At 38.4% G+C, this 20,258-nt stretch overlaps 2 protein-coding genes across 2 annotated transcripts; both read right to left on the reverse strand.

Annotated features, from left to right (window-relative positions):
* Positions 1-3,248: 3,248 nt before the first annotated feature.
* On the reverse strand, positions 3,249-7,573 carry LOC139987244 (hydrocephalus-inducing protein homolog). Its single transcript, XM_072003265.1, has 10 exons — positions 6,693-7,573; positions 6,068-6,203; positions 5,449-5,739; positions 5,150-5,365; positions 4,950-5,060; positions 4,635-4,868; positions 4,326-4,553; positions 4,098-4,243; positions 3,790-3,973; positions 3,249-3,613 (listed from the first exon to the last, which is right to left on the reverse strand). Exons 1-10 carry the CDS (start codon positions 7,127-7,129, stop codon positions 3,455-3,457), a joined length of 2,142 nt encoding a protein of 713 aa, XP_071859366.1. The 5' UTR covers positions 7,130-7,573; the 3' UTR covers positions 3,249-3,454.
* Positions 7,574-7,625: 52 nt separating this feature from the next.
* On the reverse strand, positions 7,626-20,241 carry LOC139987258 (hydrocephalus-inducing protein). The gene is made up of 27 exons (XM_072003288.1): positions 20,162-20,241; positions 19,963-20,080; positions 19,807-19,902; positions 19,268-19,722; positions 18,648-18,748; positions 18,129-18,255; positions 17,913-18,023; positions 16,924-17,166; positions 16,553-16,776; positions 16,359-16,479; positions 16,024-16,160; positions 15,694-15,951; positions 15,319-15,619; positions 14,957-15,217; positions 14,526-14,850; positions 14,025-14,303; positions 13,662-13,906; positions 13,153-13,452; positions 12,690-12,975; positions 12,040-12,262; positions 11,562-11,789; positions 11,044-11,348; positions 10,726-10,885; positions 10,241-10,436; positions 9,063-9,296; positions 8,792-8,961; positions 7,626-7,860 (listed from the first exon to the last, which is right to left on the reverse strand). Exons 2-27 carry the CDS (start codon positions 20,018-20,020, stop codon positions 7,641-7,643), a joined length of 5,664 nt encoding a protein of 1,887 aa, XP_071859389.1. The 5' UTR covers positions 20,021-20,080; positions 20,162-20,241; the 3' UTR covers positions 7,626-7,640.
* Positions 20,242-20,258: the final 17 nt, after the last annotated feature.

Raw genomic sequence — 20,258 nt, forward strand, 5'->3', positions numbered from 1 at the left:
GAGAGGCGCTGAGAAAATATTTGAAAATAATATATGTGTACGTGAAATCTTCTTCTCATCGTGTGTAAATATTCTCGTATGCAAATATCAGATAAAAAGATTTATGACGATCGATGTTAAAATATGGATAAAAGTCGATGTTAAAATAAGAAACGCCATAAAATTAGAAGGGGAAATCCAGTGATACAAACGAATTTCCATAGATTAGTAATATTTCCATTCTCTGTTGTTTGTCGGACGCGACAGTAATCTCGAGGTCTCCTCCAATCGTGACCCAATGAATTCCGATATTAGGTCAAGGGATTAGTCGCGTGAAGTTACCAAAGAAAAATTACCGATACGTATTTCTCTGAAATGAATTAAAAATGTTTAGTGTCCGGTATTTTCTGAATTGTTGGTCGTTTTTTCTTTTTTTCTGGCAACTAGTTTTTGTCCCTCTCTTTCTTTCTGGGACTCGAAATGCCATTGACGTAAGCACTAGTTTTAAAGACAAGGATACACGTCGACTACAGCTATTCTACGTAGAGATCCTTTTGCGAAAGAAAGTCAGAGTTACGCTTGCGACATTCGAACTCTTTCGCAAAGGTTTCTGTTCTCTTCTGAACAAGAATTTATCATCATCTTATGCGAGCCTCTAATACATAATTTTTCAATTTAATCGTCGGTAGATCGACACATTTATGATCGTTTTATATATTGTTCTCGATTCTAGCTTTCCGAGTAGTTTTACAATTTCTATTTGAGGCTCTAGAAACTGGTATCTCCAAGGTCAGGTTCAACGACTGCTAACCCATTGGGTATATTGTACGAATATTTATGGAGAATTAAAAAAAAAAGAACATTGATCATATCCACTTAACGACCGATTCGTCTTCAAAAAAAAAAAAAAGAAAAAAACAAAAAAAAAAATATCAATGTCGTCGTTTGCTTTGAATTCCAAGCATTGGTATAGAGAATTTTAAAGCTAACAGATGATAATTTTAAATCTTTGAAATCGTCTCGATACTTGGAAGGAACAGAAATAGCGATTGTAAAAGGAGTAAGAAGACACAAACGTGTCTCTGCGATTATGCAAATTAGGAATAAAAACCGGTTGATATTATAAATGAAGGGCGTAAGATAAACCTTCGGGATAACCGTCCGTAATTTAAACGAGATGTCCCTCGAAGATACACCGTTGATATACATTATCTCTGTGTAGCTCGATTTTCAGGAGAAAGATTAACGCCACAGCCAGATTCCTTGTGTTAAAGGAAATGTGAAAACAATAATTTTCATGCTGGAGCCTGAAAAAAAAAAAAAAACAAAAGGCAGATTATCTTTGCGCGATAAATTATTCTTTCCTAACAATGAACATCAACGCCTATCGTATTATTATCTGCAGTTAAATCTATCGACGTTCAACGAGAAAATATAGAGATACGAAATACTTTTTCCAGTGATTTATTTCTCTGAAAGAACAATCGTACCTTTAGTTTGGTTGCTGGAGAATCTTTCATTATAAATTCAACGATTTGTCTGCAATGAGATCTTTATCTATCTGTAGATGAAGAAAGCGATCCTGTTATTTAACATTCATGCAAAGTTAAAAATTAAGCGGGACGATAAGTCGAATAGCTTTGCGTTTATATTGCGCATTTACGACACAACTGCAACAACTATAATAGGAAAAATTGTGATTAGTAAGTTACATTGTTTACAAAAATATATGATGACAAGTAGATTTCTCGAAATATTTGCACGGATTCTAATACAGCCGTATGATTTTTCATTGAACATTCCGAGGTTTCCACCTACGTCATGTTAATGACGACTCGAGACGGACACGTACCGGAAGCAGCGTGATTTAATAAACAGTTCGCTACAAACATTGTTCCGATCATACACCTTGAACCACTAGTTAGAAATTCCAGAATCTCGTGAGGGGACTTCTAATTAGATTCAAGCTGGAAATCCCATTCTCTGAATCACGCTGGGCAAATATATAAAAAATATTTCGATTTCCATGTTTACGATTTAACTATCACACCTACGATTTGTGAACATTTTGCTATATTTTATACTATAACTTGCTGTACCTTTCATCTTCTTCAAATACTATACATTTTGTAGGATTGATCCATAATTTCGTGCGATTTCTATTTCGAATTTAAATCTAATTAAAACCACTTGTTATACACCAATTTCTATTTAAATAATATTTATTTTATTAAAATATATAATTTTACGTTGACGGTTGAATATTGCCATCCGATAAAATGCTACAACGAAACTGCCATAACAAAAATTAATAATCGCCGAAACTGTTGAGTAATTGTGAAGAAAGTTGAATTTTTTACATTTATTTTGCAAAAGCCGCAAGAATTTATGGACAAACCTATCGATCTTCTCTTCAGTCTGCGTCCTTCGGCCAGAACTTAGGAGGACTTCGTATAGATCTGTTCCAGAACTCGATATCGGGACTACAAGGAACGCCAAAGGCAAACGCGCAAGGATATTTATCTGAATATATGCATGAGGCCGTGTGAACGTTCGATGAGTTTCATACGATATCAAAATTCGAGCAGGAAATTCTCGACGACGATAGAGAAGCGATTTGTTGCGTAGAAATCAAGTTCTTTGGGTCAAGTGCCCCGAGAATCAAGCGAAACGAGCACGCGTTGCTGATACGGAACTCGCATTCTTACGAAACCAGACCGCGAAACATTTCATTCACTCGCTTCGCCTTGATGACTCACTCGCTGAGCGAATCGTGTTACACGCGCGACGAAATTCGATGGCTGCCAAGAAAAACCCAATGCGCCAATGCCATGCTTACGTGACGATCACGCACGCGTTAGGCTGTTCCCACATGGAGATCGAACGAGATAGCCGATTTGCATAAGCATTCTTTTCTTTTTGTGAGCATTCGTTGTTGGCGGACAAAGGAGGGCATTGGGAAATTTGCGGGACAAGCGAAAGAAATGTACGATAATTTGAAAATTTTATAATGAAATTATCGTTAAATTTGTTTAAAGAATATTTATGAAGAGGTCTATTTCAGTGAATCATGAAAAATTTTGGCTGTGGTTATTTATAGTAGCAGTTTGTTTTATTTATTAAATATTGTGGCGTGTAGTCGACTTTAACGTGCATATACTTTTTATTAATATTTTCCGAATATTCCATTCGTGAAAATAATATTTTTGTATTAGAGTATGAGATAAGAATCAAAACGCGTAAAGCGTAAAATATTTTTTTAAAAGTTAGAAACATTAGAATGTTTGAATCTATTTAATTGTAAATAATTCTCGAACTTATAGCTCCTTTAGGACTGTGACCCGGTTTACGATGCTTTAATCCTTGCGTCATACTATAAGGCGTCATTAAATACCACACGACTATTTCTTTCGCGTCAATTTAAAAATAGAATTTGCATAAACGGTAGTACAAAAGTGAAACATTCGTTTGTATTTCATTCAAAAACTGCTCTTAAGTAATACACCCAATTTATATGAGAAAAAGCATGATCAGTGCAATATGCCGTTAGCTTTCCGGTAACGGGATACTTTTCTTCTTTAAAGTCCTCTTCTTCTAGCTCATCTTTCCGGATACCCACTTTAACGTCGATACTCTGGTAAAATGTATTATTTTAAATAAAAGAGATAAAATTTAAATATTGAAACAGGTATGAAAATAGAAAGGATAAGATAAAATTCTAATTTGTTAGATTCTAATTTGTTAGATTAGATTGAAAATTCTAATTAGCTTTCGGATTAAAGGTCCGAGACGATTTTAATTAAAAATCACCTGTTTAGAATCTAACGTGGTTGACGCAGTGTCCACTGTGAAGATTTCGGCAACATCGACGATAAAATCAAAGGTCTTTGCTTCTCTGAAGACATTTTTGAAAGATATAAAAGCTGGAGAGCTTCGAGCGATCACGTAAGGACCCATAGGCTTTGGCAAGGAGCAAGAACCGATCAAAGGGAAGCTTAAAAACAAAGTAGCTGTTAATCGTTACATTAAATATCGAATTACCCCTTTCACTTCTATTAACATTTAAAGCGAAGAATCATGCGTGTGAAAAAGAATATCAGTACGAATTATGCTTTTACATAAATTCTCCGGCAGTGTCTGAAGATGCTATCAACGTAGCAGTGGCATTTTCAACATCGTACGGCTCATAAATTACGTCGATTATACCCTCGCTTAGTTCATTCACTTGAATATTTTTCGGACACGCGAAACACTCACTATCTACCTAAAAAGTAATAAAGAAAGAAGCACGTGAGGCTAGATAGATTGTATTTTCCAACGTATTAGATTGCTATAATATCACGCACGTGTATCAAAAATATGGCATTATCGCGAGTGAAATTTTTCACAGGAAGCGAAAACGCGTAATTGCTTCCCAAAGCCGCATTGACACGCGTGGTTTTCTCTGGAGGAGCAGGACTGGCCTTCAATCGCAATTCGTATGGAAATCGGCCCAGCTTTTCGGAGTCAACATTTAACATGACAACGTCGGTGATGAATGGCATCGTTGGATGATATATTATAGTAATATACTCCTGCAATTTTCCACATTTCAACGTTCCAAGTATTCAAAGGAAGAAGAATAAAACGACGGTAGATTAACGAGGATTACACACGTGCGATAGTGGTTGCACGATCTTTGACACTTTGGTAACAGTGACAAATGGATGAAGACACTCTGCTGTAAATTTGATCGTTTCACGTTCCAGGGGATTCTCCAGTTTCAAAGCGTAACAAATCTGGGATCGGGCAGGGGTTGCCAACTTGATCGATTCGATCACTTCCGGTTCTGTTACTTCGTACTCCATCTCGTAGAATTGATATTCTTTCTCCACGTTGGTGAACGTTACCTGCATCGAGCAAAAATAAACATCGAGTGTCGAGAGAAGGATACATCTCTATTTTTACGTTCTATTAAAGATGTTACGTACTTTGAAATAAAAGTTCCATTTCTCGTAGCAATAAAACACTGCTCGGTAATCTCGCTGACTGTTCGGTGGAACGTCGATTCTTTCGTTACCTACGAAGCTATATAGAGGAATCTGTTCACGAAGAACGAAGAACGGTAAGAGGTTTATATTCGAAGAACTTTAAAACAGAGCACACGATATCAACGCTATAAAAATCGAACCTGTGATTGCGTGTTATCGTTTCTTAACAATTCGATCTTACATTGGAATCGCTGTTGCGTATTTAACCAGTTGTGAACAGGCAACAGTTCGGTATACCTCGTTTTCGCGGGGAATTGACGGCTTATCTCCTCCGTAACTCGAGGTGGCAAGCTTCTGCCACGAAGAAAATATAACAAATATAAGTTTTCGTCTTGGGATTTCAGCACCAGCGTTCCCTGCACGAATAAAAAGAAGAGAGAAACAGCTTCGCATATAAATTTCCATTTTGAACTTTGATTTATATCGGTTGACTTTCTACCATATGCAAAGTGTTTTCAGAGTTCATGACCAGGGGTGAATATGTGACAATACAAGGAGCAAATTGTTGCGAAGGAACTTGCAACGTTTCGTCGACGGAGAAGTAATCTCCGGTTACTTCAACCTTCAACTTCCAGGTATGGGTCGAATCGTTCGTTATAACCACGGATCGAGTTTGCTTTCCTCGTACCAAACACTCGAACGCGATCGTTTCGATCGGATCAGGTAGTTTGCAGCACGCTCCGCTAATTTTAACCCTCAAAGATTCGTACTTCTCAATCTCCATTACTGCCTGCAATAAAGATATCGAAAGTAGTAAGAAAAAGTAGTAAAACAAAATTAGGCAATATACCTGTATCTTATCGAAAATCATAATTCGGCGTTAATCTCGTTACGAGGATAGATTAAAGATTGTAAGTAGACTGTTAAAAATAATCAGTGGTCGAAGCCCCAATTACTTCGACGTCAGCGGACAATTTTTAGCTCGTGTAATCTCGAAAGTTAAACCGACGCGACGTCGAGGACGTGGTGGAGTGGCGGGACACGCGTGCAGAGAATCTCATTAAGAGATTGTTTGACATATTTGTACGCCGTGACGGGAAATGAGGTCGTGAACTCACCTCACCCTCAATTAAGTTACGCTGCTCAGGGGGTTGGAACTTCACCGTGAAACTGACATCCATACCGGCCGAGCAGTAACCGGACATAGGAGTAATTTGGAAATCTTTCGGTAATTTCGATGTGTTCCACTTGAATCTAAATTAGTTTTCCTATTAACAACGTAACTTTAACCTCGTTTTATACTGGGTGTTTCAGAAATATTAATACAAATTTAGGGACACGTGGTGCTTGTTTAACTTTACTATTCTTCGTGTCACTCTTTAATTGTATTTATCAAGCTTTAACAAATTTAAGTTTCAAAGAAAAATTGAAATAATCGTTATCGATATATACGATCTCTGGTTTGAAATTTTTGCTAGAGATTTTGGTAAAACACACAGCATAGATAAGTAAGTGAAACAATCAAATGATAGTTTGTTTCATTTTTACTAACATTCTTTTGCTTGTTTTAACAAACGTTATGGCAAAGAAAGAAAGTGAAATTGTTAAGTAGTTTCTTCGAAGTAAATTTCCGAGAAAAATGAATTCTTCTACGTGCTCAATGATAATATATATCCTTGTAAAAGTAAATTCAACTACTTCAGAGGTAATTAAATAGTAAAACGAAATCAGTTATCGACAAACCTGGAACCCAAATCTCCGGTGTTCATTAATATCACCTTAGACTCTTCCGTACAACCCTGAACTACAGTACCAAAAGGAATATGGTTCCTATTTAATCGAAACTCTGCTCCTACGCAACTTCCACGCACCGAAAACAATGGCAGGATCATGGAAGACGATTGAAAGGCCACTTTAACGTCGAACAATCTCATCCTCGACGGAGATTTAAAAGTGACCAACACGTTGACCCTCTTATTCGGCTTCAAAACTACGCTCGACGATGGTTCGATCTTCAGAACGTCCAAAAGTTTCGGTTCACCGGTTGCAAACCTTTGATCCACAGTCCAGGAACGCTTGATCTCTACAATGGATGCCTGAGCCATTTCCCTGTCGTCATCCGACGGGTCACAATATCTCTGACCTTCGCGGTACTCGTCGAAGCCATTTAGATACTTCATGATCCCGAATCTCAGATCAAGCGGTGCCAAACCTTCGTTTATCACCGGAATCTTCCTTACGACGCTCTTGCGAGCGGGAACGTTGCCAAGATCTATCGATTGGTCGCGCGGGTTCACCAAACGAACCTGAAAAACACTTACAAAGCGTAACGCAGGATACCGACGCTAGAAATTCGAAATACGCGCTTTTTAAGATAGCGATAGAAAAGGAAAGGTTGGATTTTTCATTAGAGATACGAAGATTGCCATTGTGCCACCTCGGATTTTGGAAAGTTCCGCGAGATTAACGTTTGATCCTCGAGCGAATTCGAGTACGTATCTCGCCGCAACGTTAGTTAGTGTCTCGTGAGAGTTCCTCTTTGAGCGCGTAGCACCGAGAAACTTGCTTTGTTACGCTTTCCGTCGCGTCGACTTCACTCCGTGAAGAACCGGATCCCGGTCGCGAAAAACCTGACGAGCAACCTCCTTATCTCTATACGAAAGTTTTAACAAGCCGTTGCTCGGCGCAACATCATGGATAATTTACTTTATAGCCGATGCCCTCGCCAATAATCGTTATCCTCTTCTCGTTTACCGAGTTGATCGTGAACACCAAACATTCGTGGTACTTAATCTCCTTCAATGGTCGAAAAACGATCGGTATGGTGATCGTAGAGCGTGCAGCCAGCGCTTCTGATATCGAATTTAGGTCGATGGAGAGGTGTGGTTGTTCTTCGAATTTACATTCGATTCTGTGTTACGATAATTGCGTAAGATAAATGGAAAGGATCGCAGGTTCGTTAATACGTTGACGCTAGAATTGCAAAACGCTTGAATCTTTAACGCTCTAATGGTCGTATGTAGCATAATTATTTTACTTCACTTTACTCACAGTTTAGTTTAAATTACATCGTTTAATTACAGTATGCATCGCGATATTAATTAACAAGATGATGAATTTCTTGATCAAATATGTTGGTGTGTCAGAAAATCCAGCCCACAAAATTATAAGATATAAGAGGCAAAAAAGACGCAACGAGATAAAATAAGAAGGATAAGAGCAATAAAATAATTTATGGCGAATATTTTATCGATTCTATCGTCTAAAAATATCGCACAGTAATTTTAATTACATCACGTTCTAAATAAAAACGCCTGGATACTTTCCCGGTGAATAACGTGCAGTTTACAAAAAACGTCCTAAGATGTCCCCGAGCATTAAAATGTTAAAATAGCAGGTTACATAATAGTTCTCGTCTTTACAATTAACGGTCAGTTTTACAATTACGTTAGTTTAAATTGGAAAATCAGTGACGGTTTCTACCCCTGTCCACTGATTTCCGCTGTACCGAAGCTGTGCTGTAGCCTTATGACACGCGATTACTATTAAGCGTATAGAAACGAGCGCTTAGAAACTCTTATAAACCGCAGACGAGAGATACAGCGGCCATAAAGTAGTAAATGACTTCTAGTCCTTCATTTTTTACTTCGACGAGCGATAAGAGGAAGTGGGAAAAGTTTTAAAAAATTTGAAAAAATTGTAGCGTCGAGGGTTCACGTCGTAAACTTAAGCAGCTTAATTTATCGTATCCGAGGGAATGATTAACGAGAAACATCAGCCAAGCGTGATATGCTATTTTGATGAAATTTTGATCACGAGTGAATTTTTACAAAGAAACTCACATAAAAGCTACATCGTCGGAGTTTGTTAGACGAAGCTCCGCGTAATAGGAGATTGCATTGTGTTTCTGAATGTAGCAAGGTCCGAAATCGTAGCGATTGAAGCTGAACTCGATAGCAGGTTTTCTGGACGTAGCTTTCAACGTGAATTTGTAAGTGGGACCATTGGATATCTGAAGAGAAGTAGGAAAGATCGTTACGCTTGTCAAGTAAAATATTTCACGCAGATCGGAAGATCTTTTAGAAATTTTGCTATCGCTTGCGATTAACGTACCTTTAGAAGAACGCAATGATCCTTTATCGTAACTTTTTGATACGTTGTCAGGGTCAGGTAACAGGCGGATCGATCCTCGCTGATCACATGGCCCTGCTTCTGAGACGTGGTCACGCTATACGCGTTTCTGCAGGAAATTTCTGGCGTCATACCGAGCTCCCAAGCGTAGTAGAACGCTACTTTACACGCATTCGTTATGTCGAACTTGAGATTAATCGGTACTTCGGGCGTTATCTTCGAGCGAAAACAAGACACATTTTCATTTCTTTTCAATTCGCGTTGATGCATCCTTAACGCTTTGACTGCTACGCCGAAATCACGTGTTTCGCTCAGGACGCCACAGGAGTCTTTTTATTATGCAAAGCATATAATAGCAAGATAATAATAAATCGATGATGTAAGACAACATTCTTCATAATAAGGCTTCGTTAATTTTAACAAACCATTCGCATTCGTTATTTCGTCGCAAGCAAAACGTCCAGAATATATTGTTGAAACGTGTAGAAGATATTAGTAAACGGTATTTGCTCGTTCTATATATAATAGTAAGGTATGTTCACACTTCTAACTTCAATTATATAATTATAAAGCAGCATTTACGATTATTTTCTAAGGTGTGTTTATAATAATATTCGTGGATTACCCCTCAAAGGTATGGAAGCAAACACAGTGCACCGTTAGATGCAAGATTTGTTCTCATTTTCTTTTTTTTTTTTTTTTTTTGATGTTCTAATAAAAATGTTTAATTGTTCAATGGGACACTTTTTATTTCAAAGTATCTTCTATTTATCGGTTATATTCAAAATACCCTAACTGTCAGTTTTCATTCAATTTTTACAATTGTAAGAAGTTCAAGCGCTCCGGTCATCAATGACCACCGTGGCTCAGATCAACGTGGCAGTCAAAGTGTTAAACGTGCGTGGCAATTAGACTGCGAATACTTATACATTTATGTTAAATTTGAAATTGCAAAATCGTATATCGTGCACGTGATATACGAAAACGTATAAAATATCCAAGAAAAAGATACTCTCTACAAAATTTAACAGACGAAACAGATCTCTGATTAGCTTCTATTCCTATAGTTGTACTCGTGGAAATATAAATTTGCATAAGTATTCCCAATCAGCGATGACATTTTTCTTTCTTCCTTAGTGAACCGGCACCGGTTTATTCACCTTGCCCAGGTCGATGACGTTCTCCTTACTCTCGGAAGCTCGCACGATTTCGCCGTTGAGCTTGCAATACGAAACCGAGGACACGATATCGTAAACGGAGGCGGTCACGAACATGGTAAGGGGATTTTTCATCAGCTTCACGGCGCATTGAATGGAAAAGTGGAATTCACCGACCTGGGTTGGATGATACTCGACCCTGTGGACGAATTAAAAAAAACATTCATCTTACCATACTGCTCGGTATCTCGCGTAGAAAGCGTAAAATTCGAAAATCATCTGACAAACGCGAAGGATTTCGTGTTACTGATATAAATCGATATAAAGTAAAAGAGGGAAAATCGTATAGGTAGAATATCGCAGAGGACGTTGTGTGAAGCTAGAAAATTGGTTTCAAGATAAAGAAGAAAATGAATAGTACTCAACCAGGGACATGAGTATTTAAAAATATAGATTTTTAACTATTGCCTGTTAAGAATAACAATGACCAGAAATGTTGCTCGCTCTTCGAGATCAGAGTTCCAGTCATCGGCGTTACGCTAAGCTTTTGAAATTTACCCTCGGAATAAAGAGATTCCTCTAACACGCTAAACGGTATATGAAAATCCTCGTTGTTCAATATTTTCAACGAATCTCTAACGTTGAATCCTGAGAACAGAATAAAATCCACCGTGAGATTGTACATACAAGCGGTAGAAACGAATGAAACGCGACACCCTGTATGCAACTGTACTCGGAATGAGAGAACAGAAATAAGAAAGAGAAACGCGTTGGGTGGTTCACTGTAAGAATGCTTCGAGTCCAACCTAAGATCGTTGGCTTGAGTTTCACGTGAATCGTGAGGCAGTACACCGACGGTTCGGTTACGATGCCGACAAGCAGGAAAAGGCACTCCAGATTGTATCTATCGATGGAAAAGAGCCAGAATGATTCGAAGACGCCGACGTTCTCTGCCAAAAATGTGAAAGCCAGATCGGTACGTTTTCCACGTTCGGCAATACCCTCGGTCACCGCGCAATGAAAATTCGATATCTCGTCTGGTCCAAGAGGCGATCGATTCGTCCACGAGAAATAATAATCGTCTACAGTGGGGTTGATCAGGTGGAATTTTCTGAAATCGTACATTTTTATTTTTATAGTTTAAGCATTATTTCAAGATTCGCGCAGCTGCAGCGAACGCTTCAATCATTGTTCGAAGAGTTCTGCTGAATGCAAGCGAAATCGTCGTAATCTCTTTTATTATTAATTTCTTTTTATTTACCTTTCTACTGAACTTCGTTAAAGCAAAACGTCTTTTACAAACGGTACAATGTAGTATACTTACTTCACATGAGTCCCAGCCACGCCAACCACTTTAAATTCGATTACCCTGATGTTCTGCCACAAAGTGGGATCGTCTATTTCATATCCCAAGGGACCAGGTAGCGATGGATCTCGTCTTCCACTGGTTACGTAGTCGCTATCCTGTACGTCGAAGTGACAATAAGGCAGCAAACTTCTTGCTACGATGGAAATTATCAGATTCGGTTGCTTCGATTCCTGATTTTCTATGCTATATTTCAACAAGTTTTAAACATTTTTTTTTCATTTCCAAGGCTTTTTTAATATATAGCAAAGTATGATAGAGCGGGCTCGGTTAAAGGGAAATAATTGATATGCAAGCTGAAAAGATACATATTTAGTTCGACAATGAAATAAAAGGGGAATTTTGGTAATATAAGATAAATTAACAACATACTGAATTTTAATACCGCTGCTTTGTAAAAAAAGAAATAGGAAACATGGTTTTATTAGATTCATACTTGCACGTAAGGTATGCCTTGTAATAAAATACATCCTTGGGTGAAAATTTTAATGTACATTCCACAGATTGTCCGGGTGATATCGTTCCTGTCTCGGGATAAATTACAAAAGGCAGATCGTCGCCTTCTAACCAACTGTCGGTGGTTCTTCCCGATAATCCTGCGGTACTGCTGAACAGATCCGATTGTTTCGTGTTTGAATAATCTTTCATATCGACGCTATCTGCAAAATTATAAATATTATTTTGCATGGAATATAACCTAATGACAGAACGGATGAAAAAAAAAAATTAATGACATACATCGAAAGACAGATAACTCGTGTTTTTTTTAAATCACTAATGTGCCATTAATTTGTAGAATTTAGTCAAAGTAACATACTATTACTATGGATCTTACTATGTACAATATATAACTTATTGGTGGACTGTGAATTTTTATGCAAATTCATATTTTCATATACACAAATAAAGAAACAAAATCTGGATTTGAGTTTGGATTTTTTGTATATTTTTTGTACTTTTACGTTTTACGTGAATTCTGTGTATTTTAGCATGTTTCAATCTTCAAAATGCATAAAAGTCCATAGTCCTCTTACGAGCAATAATATACATATAATATACATATATAATATAGTAATATACAATTACTGGAAACGAAAGACATGCATCGTCGTGACAAAATATTCATGTTGACCCCAGCGCTCGATTCATTCTGCCCGAAATTTCTGCGACCGAGTTCACTTGTTGCGGAGAAGATTCCCCTAGATGATCTCGAATGCTGGGAGCGGGTTTCCTCCGCGGTTCTCGGTCTGGAAGTCACGTTCGAACTGTCCCCTATGTACCTCTTCGGATACTGTTCGTCCATGTTTATCTTCCAGGCGAACACCGTATCTATGATTCCTGGATTCGATAGGAAGAATTTGTACTCCCTGGTCTGCAATGAAATTTCGCAATTGTTTCCAACGCGATTGAAATTTTTATTGGTATCAGACGTAATTTTGTTTCAGGATGTGCAACGAATACGCGAACTATTTATCTTGTTAGAGTTTCTAGTTAAAAAAAATCTCTTCTTGTTAGTTTTTAATTATCTGATTGCAAGGTAGAAAATGACCTGAAACATCAGCGTATCGTTGAAGCAAATTTCTTGAACAGTGCACGAACATTCCGAAAATGCAACAATGGCGTTTAATAGGAGATGAATCGATCTGTTCGTTCCAGCTAAAATCTCGTGCTTTGCCTCGATGGTTGGTTCCACGATTTTCTTCAGTAACAAGTTTATGTTGCTTAATCGATCCATCAGATCATGATGTATCCGCTCCCAACGCACCTCCGTCTGTCTATCGTCCCAACCTACTAACTCGTGTTCCGAATATGCTACCATAATTTCGCATATCAAACACTCGATACGAATCTGAAAGGAAGATTGAGAGGTAAAGATCACGTTATTTAAAACAATTTACTAACGTTTGTGAACGTGAAATACACAAGTTGAAGTCGTAGAAAAATTGTAGATCAGATGTGATATCGTATTTTCGAGGAAATGATACTATAAGACGGCGAAATATTGGAAATTATTTCGTCCACGATTCAGTGACAACAGGTTACATTTCGGAAACGTACGTTCTCGTAATTCGCAGGTTCAGGTGCCAGGAAAGTAACAACGATTTCTTTGCACGTGAGATACTTGATATGTCCAATAGATGGCTCGAACACAACGCGCGGATGTGCGCTCCATTGGAAACGAAACCATCGATCCGTAGATTTATTGGCAATCTTGAATGTCTTTTTGTACATTTTGCTAACGAAACAAAGTCCGTAGTCGAGAATGTAGGTCAGAGACGCAGAGTGCATCGAGTTGCTCGAAGCTGTAAAACACACTTCCGCTTACGTCATGGTTAATGAAACAGCGAAGTTTGAATGAAATTGATGACAAATGAATCGTTGAAATTTCAATTTTGTACAGTCGTTCAAATTGCCTTTCACCTGAAACCAATGAATTCTGCTTGGACGAAACTCTCCGGACCTTGTGATTTCCGGTCACGACTTCACGTTTATTCTCCTCGAATTGCAAGCCGTCCAGAACGATCGGCTCCACGTAACACTCGCCTTCCAAATTAGTCGACATATTCTCGTACGGATTATCGATCACGTGCAAACGAATTTTTCCATGATGTTTCCCGATTTCAGTCGGAGCGAAGATTACTTTGAAGCGAGCTACATTTCCAGGTGCCAAACGAACTACGATACATCGATCGCGTGGCTCTGAAAAGACATAATTACAAATGTTTGGTAACATCTTCCCTTTTTCTTTATAACGCTGAGATGGGGTTGACGCTAGGACGAAGATGATCGCGTCAATTCCAACTCGTGCAAATATTTTATCTTTACTTCTTTCTCAGTTATATTCGCGCGTCATTGTTCTAACAATTTATACGAATAATTTCATTTTTCAAGTAAATTTACGACGCGGGTTAAATGGCTAACCATCGCAGTAATCCTCCCAAATTTGCAGTAAATGCTGCGTATCCGAGCAAGCGGAAAAGAGGAACACGTTATTCAAATCCTCGTCGATCTTCACGATGATTTTCGCCTTAATGAATCCGATGTTTTCCAAAGCGAGATATCTGTAACTGCTCTCGTCGATCAATGTACGAGGAAAGTTCAAAGTAGGTCTTTCCCGTGCTCCATGCACTGGCTCTGTAATCGCCACTTCCGGCACGCAAGATTCTCCTATCAGTTTGATGAATAGCTGGTCTGCTTCGAGATGCGAAGGCAAAACCACGGCTGCTCGAAACGTTTCTTGAAACGTCTGCAAACATCCCCAGAGAATTTCGAGGAATTTCATTTAATCTCTCTCTTTCTCTCTCTCTCTCTTTCTCTCTCTAATGTAATAATTTCAATCACCACGAATTCACCTCTATGATGTGCGGGGTAAAAGACACTGTGAACACTTTGTGACTCATAGGAGGAATCTGGTCGTTCGTCGGTTCCACGATAAACGTGTTAGATTTTGCTGTGTTTGGCATCAAAGATTCTTCCATCAAGTGAATTTCTACGTTCGCAGCAACTACACCACGGTTATACAATTTGAAACAAGTTACGTGAGTGCTCAGCACGTTGATATACCGAAAGTAGAGGGATTTCTCTTGACGAGCAAACACGGTGTGCGCCCCAATCTGAAAAAAGAAACAATAAATATAAAGAAACAAAATAGAAGATTGCACGCCCGCATTTGCAAAGCGTGCGTCGTTTTAAAGGACCAAGGAACGATAAGAACATCTTTGGGACAGTCGAAGTCTTGAATTCTATCAACCACGCGATTTTCTTGAAACGTCGAGTCGAGGTCCTGGAAATCGATAGTGGGTATGTACGAGTTCATGGATAACGTGACTGTTTTCCCTTCTCTGTCTTCGGGAATGCTATCGTCCACCACAATAACAATCTGCTCCTCTTGGGAACCCACGAATTCTGGGTAACAGCTGATGGCGATGCTGTCCGTTTGATCAACGTCCACAGTGCCCTCTGTTTTCATTATCGTAATCGAGCCTATTATCAATCTCTCCGGCTCCGGATGGATTCTATACGTTCAAAGTTAATTAAGTCCTCCTGTATTTTATTATTTTGCCGGATTTTATTTGTCAAAGCATAGTACTTGGTCTCGGTCTTGACGCTTCTGGCAGATTTCTTTCCTTTCTTCGACGCGGTTCTTCTTTCCACCAGGCTCGCCTTCTTGGGAAATTCTTTCGGCAACGGTTTGGTCATGTACATGACAGAAGGATGTTTGTGCAGTAGACGAATAGAATAGTGTAATGGAAATTTTCCGATGTTCTCGATATTGAGGTACATGGTTTTCTCGGTGCACATGGCCAACGCTCCAAAGTTTACCACAGGATATGGATTGATACGAAATCTATCGTAATTCAAAGGGGAATAGCATGGAATCTTCAATATCCAAGAGTTTTCAAGATATCGAAGAACATACCTAGTGTAATATGCGATAAGAGAAACGTTGAGAGGAATCTCGGCGATTATAGTAGTTTCTTTATGCGTGTCAACCAAATGACATTTTAATATCGGGGCTTCCTTAAGCGTCAGCTCGGTCTTCGGTTTGAATATCATCTATGACAGTACAAATGAGACATACAGAAGCCAAACCGATCGAGTCCATTGAGAGAAATAATTTGATCTCTCAACAAATTAAATACCGATCATTAAACTGCGAATGTTTATGTTATACTTTTATGAAAAACTTAAAGGTGCAGAAAATTTACAGGACCCACGTGGCGAGTGACTTAAATTATATTTTAAAATACAAACTTCTACAGTTTTCTCCTGATTTGGTGGAACAGTTCCAGTGGTTGGCTCGATTTCCAGCTTCTTCTTGAAATTAGCAGGTAAGTTTAATTTCACCAGTTTCTCCTTGTCTTCCACGGTAATTCTATAAAAGTCATCGTCTTCCTCGTTTTGTTCGTAATAATATGGGAAAGAGAAGAACGTGGAGCTATCCTTACACGTATTTCACCTCGTAGTCACCGCGATTTCTCATAGAGAAAGTCGTCCTCGCGGCGAAGTTCACCCTTATGTATTTCAAATCGATAGGATTCGCGTAGTTGATGTCCACTGCGACGTCGTAAGTTTCTCCAGATATTAATACGACATCGTAGAAAATGGGATCGTTGTCGTCCTCGTCTAGAAATGCCTTGAAGATTATCGCCTTCTTGCGGACCACACCAACCTGTACAAAAATTCTCTAAGAAACTCTTTCTTTCTTGTTAGATAATATTTATAAAGTTTACTCTACGTTTTAAAAGTTTGCTCTGAGTTACTCGACACGACATTTAACTAATTTTCAATTTGTCGAAATCAAAGAAACACATGTTACCGTGGTAGCGTGATAACAAAACTCAATCTTTTGCTCGCTGCGAGTTTCTATCACTCCATGGAAAGGCGTGAACGTTATCTGTGGATCAGCAGGTTCTTCGGCTTCCAAATACCAAAAGAACGGAACCGGAGTTTTACTTCTAATAGTCAGTGTTCGATATTCTATTCTATAGAGCAGTATGCGACCGAAGGACAACTCTTTCTCATCCAGTTCGATGTCCAACATGGTACCTTTGCTTTGCAACTGAATTTGTTGCGAAATTATAACGATTAGAAGATTTCACATCACGAGATGTAAAGTAATGAAAGAGCCAATTTTACTATCGACGATGATTCTAGAAAATAAATTGAATAGCGTCATCGCGTTCCATCACACATAGGTAATATGATTTTAAAGAAAAAAAAATCATTGCAGTTCAATTTATTGTAATTTTCTAATTAAAATGCATTTTCTAAAAAATAAGTTTCAAAATATTTCTGACCGATTTTAAGTATACGAACGAATAATCCAAATTATTCAGTGAAGCTCAAAACTGCTTTCTATAATTTCAAAATCTGTTAAACAAGATCCAATCGTCAGGCCACTGACAAAGGAGGGCATTTGCGAGGGAAATTGCTGTGTGACAACGTTAGGCCACAAACTGCTTCTACGCAGTCAGCTCATTTACTGGACATTACTTCTTCCAATTAGTGGATTGGATACAAAAATGACTCGACGATTGGAACTTGTCTAAAGACGCAGCATTTTGCCACGATAAAACTCATCACTTGCCTCATAGATTGGCTTAAAAATATAGAAATCAACGACGAATACTTCGATTGAACAACTTGCTGTATCGTTTTTTTTAGATAAACGTTAACTTTTGCTAACGAATTTGGACTATTCATTTGTACACCTAGTATTTATTTATAAGTTCTCTTTTCACAAAAGCTCTTCAATTCGTTCATTAAAAATCCCAGTATCCTTCAAAAGTTTATTGCTACAGTTACCTCGATCACCTCGACTTTTGGATTGTTCGTCACGCACAAGAACAACTTCCCCGTGATAATTCCTAGTCTGGTAGCGATGGCCGACAAGATCAGAGTCGCGCAGCTGCCTCGCTGCGTACATTTCGTTTCTCGTTAGCGAGAGAATCGTTCGATTTTGCGAGACGCGAACTACTACTACGGAATAATTAAACAGCGTGTCGTTAGCCGATAACGTACAGCGATAAGGAGCTGCTGGGGCTGAACGAAGAAGCACTGGGAATCGTTTTCCGTCAGTGAGACGCGAACCTCCACCTCCACCTCGGAAATGTTGCAAAACTTTAGCCGAGCCTCTCGACGATGCGGCCTGCAAACAGATAAGCCGATGTAACTTGCGAATTCGCCAACTGAAAATGGAAGGAACGCTTTCGATTCCCTTGATAATAAAGGAAATCGTTTCGTTTCTTTAACAGAGGCAATCGGTTTCCTTGCATTTCTTATTCTACCATTTTACGAAAATAGTACAATCGTCGAGTGCACGCGCAACATTGCACTAACGAAAGAACTATGGTCGTACAGACGTAGTACTCTTAGAAATGTTCATCTTTTTTCTCTGATATTTCTTTCTAATTACACTGAGAACATAATTGCGAAGAGAATTATAGATTCTTCTAAAAGTTATAGGAATTGTTGGAGCAGCTCCGACACTTTGTATAATTGTTTAATTAATGCATTAAAATATTTAAAGCAAAGAAATACCTTCTGTCTTTACGGAGAACTAGCTGAGATCCAAAATCGTACAACTGTTTGTCGTAAAAGTACGTAGAACTCTCTGTCTCGTTCAATTTAGCATTTGCAGTCTACAATACGTTTACGAAGGGATTAGCCAGATATACCTGAATTGTTTCTAACGATTCAAAATGATATTATCTTTCCCTTATGTGGGTTTTTAATGAAATATTAATTGAGAAGCTTTCTGGAAAAGGAGCCTCTAGATCTATGAGATAGATATATAAGTGTCCAGTACGTAATTTTTAGTCAAATAGATATGAAATATTCTCTAGATATGAAAAGAACAAATTTCTTTGGAAGACATTTCTGCCATGTAGTTCAAACATAGTTAATATTAAAAAGCTAAAACTTCCGACCCAATGAACTCTTGCTACCTGCTATTTATCCATGGGTTCCTGTTCCAGGAAGCTATTCAAATATTACTTAGTAAAACAAAACAATAAAGTAGAGCAAATAGTAAAACGAAAAAGTAATCATCCTTCCGGAAGGTTGTTAAATATGTTTCCAAAAATCAGAAGATAAAATTATCTTCATGAATTCCTACAGCTAGTTCGAGCATATAGAGATAGAGAATTAATAATTAGTACCCTTGCAAAAATCGTTTTAGGATTCATGTCCAGCCTCGGTATGTCGGCTACACCGGTAACATTCACTTCGTAGGTGACGTAATTTCCATCCAACAGAGTCAACGCATACGTCTCCTCATAGTGAGCCGACTCTTCCGGTTGGAAGCGGATCTTAAATCTCTGGCTTTCGCTCGGCAGTAAAATCCACCGTGGCTTCAAGGACTCTTCCCGAATCGTTTCCAGAAATGACGCGTTGTTCGTGTCCTTGCTTTCAATCGTCGATGCGTTCACAGAACGATTTTCCGCTCTGCTCAATGATTTTTGTTCCTCCGTTTTGCTCGTTTTACGTCCACGTCTTCTACGATTTCTTTTAGCGATACTGTAATTCTCTTGCACGCTCACTTCGCTCACTGCGTTTGACTCGTTGACGGAGAAGATTTCCGGCATCGATGTCAAGGAAACCAATTGATAGACGTCTGAATAATAATTAATTTATTCGCGAATCTTTATTAATATCGGAAATATCGGTACGGGAATTACAGTGAAATTCAAGAGCGTACCGCCGAGAATTTTTTTAGCTCGTTTTTCGACGTCTTTCCACCTGAGGACGGAATAAAGTTTGGGTCGAAGATCTGGTACTGGTATAATCTCGACGGCTACAAAAGATATGTGCACGTTGTATATCTAAGAAGACAGATTGTTATTATTCAACTTACGAAGAGCAGATCTTGCCAATAAGTTCTCGTTCATTCGAGCGACAACTAGATCGTACATTGTGTCTTGCCAAGGATCGCTGGATCTTACGTACCATATGTGAAAATTATTTGCAGGCACCTAATTTTTACGTTTCTTGTATAATTTTCTATGAATTACATCGTTTGTATCAAGTATAGTATCGTTTCTTTTATACATCACCTCTTGAACTGTATCTAAAGGAGATACATCTTTGGATCTAGCGCTTCTTGATGTTTTAGACTTCGTTGTAGAAGCTGCTTCCTACAGACGAAATAAT

This window comes from Bombus fervidus, chromosome 5, assembly GCF_041682495.2.
Source record: "Bombus fervidus isolate BK054 chromosome 5, iyBomFerv1, whole genome shotgun sequence".
NCBI classification, from domain to species: Eukaryota; Metazoa; Arthropoda; class Insecta; order Hymenoptera; family Apidae; genus Bombus; species Bombus fervidus.

Bases quoted from the DNA above. Each gene is read 5' to 3' on its own strand.
- LOC139987258 (XM_072003288.1), bottom strand. From the start codon at position 20,020: ATGTACGATCTAGTTGTCGCTCGAATGAACGAGAACTTATTGGCAAGA. The intron at 18,256-18,647 runs GTATTTCTTTGC...ATCTGTTTGCAG, and splicing joins GTTCTCCGTAAAGACAGAAG to GCCGCATCGTCGAGAGGCTC. The intron at 16,161-16,358 runs GTTTGTATTTTA...GTACTGTCATAG, and splicing joins ATCAGGAGAAAACTGTAGAA to ATGATATTCAAACCGAAGAC.
- LOC139987244 (XM_072003265.1), bottom strand. From the start codon at position 7,129: ATGAAGTATCTAAATGGCTTCGACGAGTACCGCGAAGGTCAGAGATAT. The intron at 6,204-6,692 runs GTTTGTCGATAA...AAACTAATTTAG, and splicing joins ACCGGAGATTTGGGTTCCAG to ATTCAAGTGGAACACATCGA. The intron at 3,614-3,789 runs GTGATTTTTAAT...ACATTTTACCAG, and splicing joins CCACGTTAGATTCTAAACAG to AGTATCGACGTTAAAGTGGG.